This window comes from Trachymyrmex cornetzi, unplaced genomic scaffold (genome assembly GCF_001594075.2).
Source record: "Trachymyrmex cornetzi isolate Tcor2-1 unplaced genomic scaffold, Tcor1.1 scaffold156, whole genome shotgun sequence".
Taxonomy (NCBI): Eukaryota; Metazoa; Arthropoda; class Insecta; order Hymenoptera; family Formicidae; genus Trachymyrmex; species Trachymyrmex cornetzi.
In genome coordinates, this window is record NW_017296157.1 from 2,528,528 (window position 1) to 2,539,218 (window position 10,691).

Sequence of the window (10,691 nt, forward strand, 5' to 3'; positions counted from 1 at the left end):
AGTAAAAAGAGTGAAGTAATATTTGAATGCATGTTTATTACACATTTCTTTGTCATCGTTTCAGTAAATAAAATGCGAATAATGTATCGTATGGTGAATATAAATTAATTAAATGAAGACAATTGCAGTTTCGATGCGGTAGGTCAGGCACAATCCGACATGAATAATTAACGTTACTACTAGATAGAATTACTTTGCGTAAGAAAATATCATGATCTCTCTCACGTGGGCGTGGAATATTTATGCCGTTTTTGTAAGAGCAAAGTCTAGATAAAAATTGGGAGATTAGCTTTCGGGAAAATAATTTAATCCTAAGCAATTGCAGCAATATCTTTATTAACGAAAATTTATTTATTTATCATATATCATATTATTTATTATTTTATGACTATATAATTAGTTATATACTTATAAAATAAATATATCTAATAGAGAAACTATGTTAAACATTAATTCTCAAACCGTATCATTAATTATATTATTTTGTATTGGATATTTTTTTGTGATCGTTATTAATATATTGTATATAAACCACTTCAATCATATTTTTTATTGCTTTTATTCGCAAATATACTATTTTTAAACGAGGTGTGTTTGAGAACTTACGATTTAGGAGACTAATTATTTAAATCGTACCTTTTACATTACATAATAAAAGGTCTATAACAAATTAATTGTTTATATACAATTAAATAGTAGGTGTATTAAACATCCAGCAATTTCCAATATTAACTTGCTTACAAATTAATATCTAATGAGAAATATTATGACATAAAATATAGTATGATTTTCAACTCTCCGTATACGATATTTATTAGTTATCTCTTAAAGTAAGTAATACATATTTATTAATTCTATTACATACATTGATTATTTCCTTGCGATATGAAATTCTAACGGAATATCTCGATTATATTATCTGGGATTATCCAGTTCTCAGACTCGTCGCTAAATACATCAATAGATACGCTCTAAATATACACGGAGCTAGATAACATCAAGTTACGCAAATAAATTAGTTACGTCAATAAATAATAATATAATAATCATACCACATAATAAATCAGCTTCTTAATCGAGTAATCAACAGCCATTAAATTGTAGATAGCTACAAATTCTAACGGCTTGCCGTTAATTTATCTCGTAAGCACCGATCACAAGTCTCCCATTAGTCAGACTCCAATTTAAGCTCTTGAATACAGTTTGTCGGTCGGCGTCATTCATTTCATAATTCTGTCCGATGGAAATTATCGCGGGAATCCACGGATTCTCGTGGCTGTAACGACTTAGTCACGCTTCACCGGAAAGTAGTACCAGGTTTCCTCGAACGGACAAAAGAGAGAAAGAAGAGGAATGATTTGATTAAATGACGCAACGGTACATATTGAAACGTCGCCGTCATACCGCATTCCGTTACTTGAGCAACAAACGATTCCCTCTTATGTCCGCGTCTTCCCTTCTACAGTGCGTTCCCGCCCGTCTCTGTCTCTCCTTCCGTTGCTTTCGCGCGGGCCGGTTCCCGGCCCGCTCTTTCCCGTTTCGGCGCGCAGTTGGCTCCAATTCAATTATCGATATCCCGCTTCTGCGATGCCGGCGAAACTTTCGACGTGTTTCGGTGTTACTTCCATTAACAAGTCGCAATTTGCGTTTACTCTTTACCGACACGTGGCTAAATTCGATCTCGCATAATTCGAATGACGTCTCCGAAGAGATACCTGCGGTGGAAGCTTACGAGTCGAAATCGTGAATTTTTTAACAATTTTGCGGAAAAGTCAAGTAAGTAAAAATATATTAATAGCGAGAAATAAAAGAAGCTGAATTAATATACAGGATGTATTTATCGGGGCTTATTAATATCGCTGCATTTCTAAATAATTCAAATACGACTAGTAGCGTTGCATCCAGCTATCCTGGAAAACTCGATAGTCTGGATATATTTTTAACGGAATCCCGAAAGATTGTTAAAAAACTCTTTAGGTTCAAATACCTCCTATTAGGTTGATGCGAAAGATTTGTCATATTTGTTAAATAAAGTTGGAAGCACAATTTTAATATATTTTAATTAAGACTTAAAAAGCAAAACTGTTGTGTCACACGGGCTTCATTTTTACTCATCTAGATAAAAGTTTTTACTTTTTTCAAATTTTGATTTTTTAATTTATTTTGTTCTAATTTTACTTGGTACAAATTTTAATGGAAAAACCAGATCTTTAGCATCAACTTAGTATCTATTACTTTCTCCGCGAGAAACGTATCGCTTCTTGGACACTCACGTGGATGTTTGACAAAATATTGAAAGATAATTTTTACATTTTGTAAAAGCTATAAAATAATATAATATAAATATAATTAAGCTATAAATATATATAATAAATATATAAATACAATTAAAATTAAAACTTAAAAAACAAAATTGTCATATAGGTTTCACTTCATTTCTTATTCATCTAGACAGAAATTTAACATTTATTTTCAATTTTCTAATTTCTTTTTCCTAACTAATTCTATTTGATATAAATCTTGATGAAAAAAACACGGATTTTTAGCATCAACTTAATATCTATTACTTTCTCCGTGAGGAACGTATCGCTTTTTGTGCAATCACGCAGATGTTAATAAAATAATTTAAAGGTAATTTTTATACTCACAGTAAAAGCTATAGAAACAATATATAATTTTCATACAGGATGCATTAAATATTTATTATTTTAAATATTATTGGCCATGCTATTTTTTAAGGGCAAATATCTGGCATTTGCGAATAGGGGCACTTACGTCGTACAACGCATCTTGTTTCGCGCGAGATGTTTCTCATTCGGCCACTATACTTACGAACGACCGTATGCAACCGCGTTCTCGCTATTTTTATCCCGACGAACGTTCGAACGCGCGAACGTCGCGCAAATTTATCGCGAGGACGTGACCGAGGCGGCTGACCGGCAAAAAGTAATACACACTGGCGTTCTTTTTTTTTCCGTTGTTAACACAATTAGCGAAAGTCACATGTAAACGCTTCGTTGAGTTTACTTTTACATTTTACCGCCGTTATTTTTATATCTCGAAAGACAGCTTAATTGTCCCTCTCGTGTGATGGATTAGTTCTCTCTTCTCTCCCGGTTAACAATCAGAGCGCGAAATGACATTAGCGAAAATCATGATGGCGATAGAATGAAATAATCGTATCGAATTAGATATCCGTTCGAAGTGAGGTGATTATCGAGAGGAGTTTATAGAAGATCATTTCCTTCGTAAAGAAAGTTGACTCTTATTTGTGATAAAATATGGGGTGATTATAAAATGCTTGTACAGCTTTAAATTTTTATAACATCTGTTCTCTCTATACATGATAAAATTAATCTGTAAAAAGAGTAAATAAATTTATTTCAATTTTATATTCATTTATTCTTTGGATGTTATTTCTCAATCTATGACGTTATTATAGATGGAGATAAATGAAGACTGAAGTATTTTAAATTACAAATACGCTTTGCAGTTGATTTATAATAATATTTTGAATTACATTTATCTTTATCTGCACACCGTCTAAAAAGCGATATTTTATTAAATAAATGTATTCTTATAAGAAGAAATCCAATTGGCTCAAATTTCGTGATCGCGATTTTTGTTAAATTATAGTGAGATTAGTAGATTTTAACTCTGGAAATATGCTACTGTAGGGAATTTTCTTCTAAATATAAATTCGTGTTTAATACAGATTTTATTGATCATATTTTGATAGCTTAAAATAATATTTAATAAGGTTGTTTAAAGTTTATTTTCTTTTACATTAAAATAACGTTAGTTCAGTTATTCTACATTTTACAATTTGTAAAGTAGAATAAAAAGTGTAAAATAAATTTCTAATTATATGTGGGTGAATTCTCATCTAGAGTAATATCAGTGCAAGAAAAATATGAGTAACATTAATGTATACTAAATCATCAATTTAATTTTTTTTTCACAGATTAATTTTATTATATAGAATAAAAGAGCAGTTATGACAGTTTAAAACTGCACAAGAATGTAATAAACACCTTGTATACATCTCACACAATCAGTGTAAAATTAAATTCGTCTGAAATTATATTTTTCTGAGGGGATTCTTATCAGAGGAGATTTCAAAATTGCTTTAGGATAAAAAACAATACGAAACGAATCGATTACTCATCGCTTCGGATATTTATTGAAACCTATATAAACGCAGCTGTCATTCGAGCGAGTGCTTTCAAGAAAAAAGACCAATCCCCCTCATGCGGGTATCTGTTCTCGATCACGTCTCCGCCGCGGCATTATGCGTGTGTCGCGGATCATTCTTTTCCGTACGGAAGCTGGTACGTAAATTCCGGATCCCCGTCGACGGTAGCCCCCTCCGCTCGGGCGGAAATATCGTGACGCGTCATGCGTTTGCACAAGATAACGCGGGTGCGAATAAAAACGCGCCGCCGTGAAGACGTACATCGCGACTCGTCTTCCCGAAATTGTTCACGAATACATATCATCGCGAAAGCAACAGTCGTCCGGATGTTTTTCCCTCGTTATGATCTGCCTCAGTACGAATCGCTGCATCTATGAGTTAAGTGGCACAAAGTCGCGAATGCCGCTGAACGACATACTCAACGACACACGGAAGTACGCCTGGCACGAATTACGTATGTGACGTTTCTTTTTTTCTCTCCTTTCCTCTAATTTTGGGTGTTTTCCAGCAACACAGATTACATAGTGTAAAACACACACACACACACAATGAACCATTACATTACTGCGAATCCAAGTATGTAAAAGTGGACTTCAGTACACGTATGATTAGTTTTTTTTTTTCATGTAAAAATAACACGCTATGTGTTGCATACAAATATGTATTTAAACGTACAAGGCATTTCATACAAAGCATTTAAATGTGTAGTATAATATCATTTTTCTACAGAAAACTAAATAGCACACATATATTGAAGTCATTTTTAATACACGTGGATTTGCAGTGATCCTTGTTGTTTACCAATGTTGAACAAAGACGAAATGTGATTCATTGTGTCAGACTGTGGCATTCCGCAAAATACATAAGGCGCATGATGTATTATTTTATCTTGTTGTTTACCAAATGTTTACGCGAGGCTAAAATGATCATCATGCGCATTACGGAACTAGAAGTGTGTTGTGTCTCTTGCCGAGAAACACCTTTCATCTGTCTTTACCTGGCCCTACATTTGCCCTACCTTGCATATCTGTATCGAGCGTTCGTCTGTATTGTATTATCGCACTTGTTTCCACAACCTTGAACAACAGAAGTTCAACAAGTGTGCTGTTGATGTCTGAAGATACATTAATCCTTGAATTCCTGTCTTTTGTTCTCAATATTCCTTAGAATTGCACAAGTGTATTTCTGCATTTATTAAAAACAATTCTATTGTTTTTTACTAGCTCGTGCTCTTTTTCGTCTTTATACTATAACATACGTTCCGTGCTTTGTTTTCATCCGACTGTCGCTATTGGCTCAAGTGAGAGCGATTTTACCGATTTTAAAGGATTTTTTATGAACGTGCTTTCGCTTTTATCACGCATTTTTCGGATAATTGCATATCCGATGTCTGTCTGTTTTCTGTCTGTACACCCACGTGCAAAATGTGGCGAACGAAATTATGTCAACATTTATCGTTCCTGTCTGTGTAGTCAGAAGCCGAAAAAACTCTCAAGATAATTTTTGGGTCAAGAACACACGCAACGCGGCCGTCCGCAACACGTTTACCAAAAATTCACGGTCTTTTTCGTATATAAGTGAAAACGTCTTCGTCACGATTTTAACGACAATGAAAGTATACATGTCGCGCGGATTATCGTAAAATTGGCACGTGAATAAATTTCGCTTATCTGTCTTATCATCTCGTCTTAAAAGGAATAAAACGGTATCTCGTTTAAACGCGCGATCTATCGGTTTTAATCTCTCTCAGAATCGATCTTGCAGGAGTTCGTTGAACTATAAGACACCCGCTTTGCTTATCTTTTCGCATTGTGTATCAACCATTTGTACTGTACCGAATATATTAACAGAGATTTCTTCATTAATTAGAATAATTAAAGAAAGAAAGAAAGAAAGAGAAAGGTAGAAGGGTCAGATCTGCATGCGTGTGTCGTGTGTGTGTGGACATCTTTAGCAATGTACACTGCGGAGTAATTTACGTATATTTGTTTGTCCCTATGAAATAAAGATGAGAGCTTGCGAGAGACGAGAAAGCATGTCCAGTCCTCCGGGCATACATATAAGAAAAAAGAATTCAAGAAGAAGACATCTTCGTCACTGCAGACGGACTGCAGAGAATCGCAAAGCTTCGCACGTCGCGAAGATAAGGAAACAGGAAAAGCGTCCAGGAGCAGGTCTCGGGGGTCTTCACTGTTTTCTTTCCAACACGTCGGTAAGGTGTCGGAGGAGCCTTCATCGTTCGAGGTGTTTACCAGCGACACATCCAGCAACGATGACATCCCGGACGAGAGCCAGCGGCAGATGATGTTCCTGAACGATATGCCTACCTGCCTGGCTTCCACGATCAACAAATATACACTGTCACCGAAGGAATTGTTTGAACATGGCTATCCCATCGAGTCGACTCTCTTTCCGGGTTACGCGATGATAAACAATATATCATATCCATCAGGCCCCAAGATTGAGAGTGACAGTGGCCAATACAGCAATTCCAGCTCGTCCGACAATTCCGAGCAGGAGAGCTCGTCCGATAACGAGAAGAACTTCGACAAAGAAAACAGTTCGGACAAGCAGAAGAATCGAGACGAGAAAAACTGCTCCGAAAACAAGAAAGGACGCGATAGCGAGAGCAGTTCAGATAGTGAGAAAAGTATTTCGGATGACAAGAAGAACTCCGAAAGCGAAAAGAGCTGCGATAGTGGGAGCCATTCCGACAGGGAGACTAGTCCGGGCAATCAGAGCTCCGAACACAGGAAGAGCTGCGACAGAGATGGCAGTTTGGACATCAAGAAGATCATCCAAGACGAGGATTGTTCTACCAACAAGAGACTGGAAGAAACGGGCTGTGAAAACGAGAATAATCCGGCCGACAGGAAGAGCCGAGAGGAGAAGAAAGGATCAGGCGCAAGCGGCAATACAGGGCTGTTGGAGAGAACATGCTCCAGATGCTACAAGGTATTCTATGCCGATCAGAACGGCGAGTATCTGAATGCGGAATGTTGCGTTTACCACTGTGGCAAGATGTACAACCGCATGACCGACGACAGCTGGTATTGGACGTGCTGCAACCAGGCCAGATTCTCGCGCGGTTGTGCTGAGTGGAAGACGCATGTATTTACTGGCCTGAACCCTGGAATCAATGGGCCCTTTGCGGGATATGTGCACACCATGCCATCTCCAATGTTCCTACACGATAACAACTACGGCATCTACGCGATGGATTGTGAGATGTGCTTCACGCTGCAGGGTCTGGAACTCGCCAGAGTGAGTCTTGTCGACTTGTACGGCCAGGTCGTGTATGACACGCTTGTCAAGCCGAGCGCTGAGATCATCGACTTCAACACGAAGTTCAGCGGCATCACGGAAGATGACATGTCTAACGTCACCAAGACTCTCCCGGAGGTGCAGAACGACTTGCTCAATTTCATCCACGCCGAGACGATTCTAATGGGCCACAGTCTCGGGAACGACCTCAAAGCGTTGCGCCTGATCCACAAGAACGTCGTCGACACCAGTGCGATGTTCCCGCACTACCTCGGTTTGCCATATCGCAACGGCCTCAAGACTCTGGCGCGGAAAGTGCTCAACCGGAAAATACAGGAAGAGACACATAACTCCATCGAGGACGCCCAGGTCGTTATGGATTTAGTGTTGCGAAAGGCCCATTACGAGTGGCAGCAGTCTCTTGTTTGGTAGATCAAATCTTAGATTAAATCGCCATCTCGGGAAAAGACTCATCTACGTGAACAAGAACTATTCGATAGTCTTGGTAGTAGTTCGCGGTGAGATAATGTCGCGACAGGAAGCGCGTGTTATTGGACTAATTTGTAAATATATATCAGGAAGGACCGCGTTTTTTTTTTCCTAGTGTTCGTTTCCAGGGGTGAAATCTGTGATATTACACATATAGTGCAATGCGTTCCTCACGTGCGTTCCTGCGTCCCCACGTTCGCCTTTGATGATAAGGGACACGATTGTACTCACATATTATACGCACACAATACATAACACAAACGTAACATACAGCGCGTAACATAATTGACAATCACGGAGAAATTTATAACAGACTACGCGCAGTCGAACATTTATCAGAGAGACTTTAAATCTATTTATTATTTTTCGTACTATTTATACTTTTCATACTACTCTACTATATACTACTCTATACTATCGCTGAATACTGCACTTTTTACTTGACTGCTATCGATCTGATATTACTTTAAAACTTTATCTCGAACTAATTTTACTTTCTAACTGAACGACGATCGGTTACTGATTGGATTCTTTACATTTCAAACATTAATTATGTTCGACTATTAATTTCTTTCGAATTTTATTTTTCTCCGATGTGCATTTTTATATATATTCGTATGTGTTTTGTATTGTATATACGTAATTTTCATAAGCGTTTTATATATACTTTGTACATATATTATATATTGCATTATGGAGCGCAATTTTGTACTCGCAAAAATGTGTATATTCGTGAAAATCTACGTATTTAACATGGATACGTATGTCTTCATTATTGGATATAACGTATCACTTTACCATCCTTCATCATGCATATTCCTTTTTATCAATCATATTTCATTCAGTATCATCTTTCTCTCCACAATGAGGACGAGCGCGGCGTCATTGATGCTGGTTGGTAAGTGTGCCTCTTGTTTCCACCGATGATCCGATGATTTAAATTCCGCTCGAGAGAACTGTGGATTTTTTTTGAAAATGAGGTCATGACGCCGAGTACTATCCGTTAAAACGTGGCTCGCCAACTGAAAAGAATATAAGGAAAATACTCAACTCACGGATTTCGTAACTTAATTAATTTCAATTGATTCGTTGATTAATTTTATTCTCCGATTAAAATTGTCCTCATTGCGTTTAATTGCATTGTTAAAAATTTATTAAAACTTATTGAAAGTTAATGAGAAGCATAGTATTTCTCTTTACAAAAATGACATTCTTGCACGAGTGCGCGCATATTCGTGCGGTCGAATGGATTTAGACTAAATTGCATTCTTGTGCAAATAGACGCATAAAGATACACGGAATTATATTATTACTGATATCCTGAGTGTTATCAGCCGCAAGGTTTTTTCTCTTTATACGTGCTACCAAGTGCGGTGTTCCGGCAAACAAAGTTTGCGAGCCACGTACTGTTACGCATATCGGCCACGTGTATGATACACGCGCTTTGCTTTTTATCAGTTTTCGACGAAAACACGACGAGTCGTTATAACAATTGAGCGTATAATAATAGATATATATATACGTATGTGAATAATACTCTCACGAGAGAGACTGCCAGCGCTTTTATATATCGACAATCTTCATAATCCATCGCTCGCAATCATCCCGTTAAATAATCATGTAACGGCAGAATTGTCTGTTGCGATAACGAATGTAATATTTAAATATAAATATCGCGTTTAAATAATATGGAGACACAACGGATTTTGTAACGATAGTATTACCTTGTACAATATGTATTTATATATATTTTTCTATCCTCGCGTACCGTAATTTTATAACCCGTAATTTTATAAGTAGCATCAGCGATGAGTAAAATTTCTTTCAGCGTTTCGTTTTTTTTAAATTTTAACGTGAAAATCGACTGTAAGGCGAGTTTTGCGGTACTTTAAAACTAACGGCGGAGAAAACAGCAGCTGGAGAAGTCACACACAAGTGACACAGTGTGACACAATGGATCATTATATCCTTGTTGTTTGCCAATGTTAAACAAAGATGACATGATCACTGTGTCCCACTGTGTCGCTTGTTAGAAGGCACACAGTAAGTTTTACTCATCGACACCAGTCTTTTAAAACTTGATGGACAATTAGCGACGTGATTGAATAATGAAAATAAAGCAAGAAAGTACGAGGCGCACTCGCGCCAGCTGATTATGATCTCACTACAGATTCTGTAGAATCGTCTTATCACACAGATCACGGTTCGATTCACACTTAAGAATCATTTCATCTTTATTAATATCTGTCAAATGTTAAACAAAGACAAATGATGCTCATAAACGTGTTGTGAGCATGAATCGAATCGCGGTCACAGTAACGCGGCACGCGCGTTATGATTTTACCAGTAATCCTGATATAGCCGCAATACTACAGTTTAACCCTGAAAGTCACAAGATTGCCAACCTGGTGAGGATCATAGAAGGGAGCTCATTGGACACTCAACCTAGTCGAGTGAAATCTGATAATCTCAAATTTCAATGTTTGTTTCTTCCAGTGATACATATAAGTCTTAAAATAGCTCTAAAAATAGATCATTTTAAGACTTTCTCAAAACAACGAAGAGAGCATCCCGCATTTTGTTCACAGGAGGAGTGTCCAACGAATACCCTTTTCAGGATAAAAACATTGTCATACAGCTTTGAACGTAAATATATGTTGATTATGAAATATATGTAGCATTGTTTCTGTGTGCTTTTATTTGGAATATCTTTCCCCCCGCTCCCAATAAATACCTTGACTTA

General features: G+C 37.1%; 1 protein-coding gene across 2 annotated transcripts in view; it reads left to right on the forward strand.

The window, feature by feature from the left end:
- prage (RNA exonuclease prage) overlaps nucleotides 1–8,427 on the forward strand; it is a 28,711-nt gene extending 20,284 nt beyond the window's left edge. For both annotated transcript variants that reach the window (XM_018503327.1, XM_018503326.1), the window contains exon 3: nucleotides 6,204–8,427. In XM_018503327.1, coding sequence (XP_018358829.1) covers nucleotides 6,204–7,891 — 1,688 coding nt within the window. In that variant the 3' untranslated portion in view covers nucleotides 7,892–8,427. The remainder of the gene's footprint in view (nucleotides 1–6,203) is intronic.
- The last annotated feature ends 2,264 nt before the right edge of the window (nucleotides 8,428–10,691 follow it).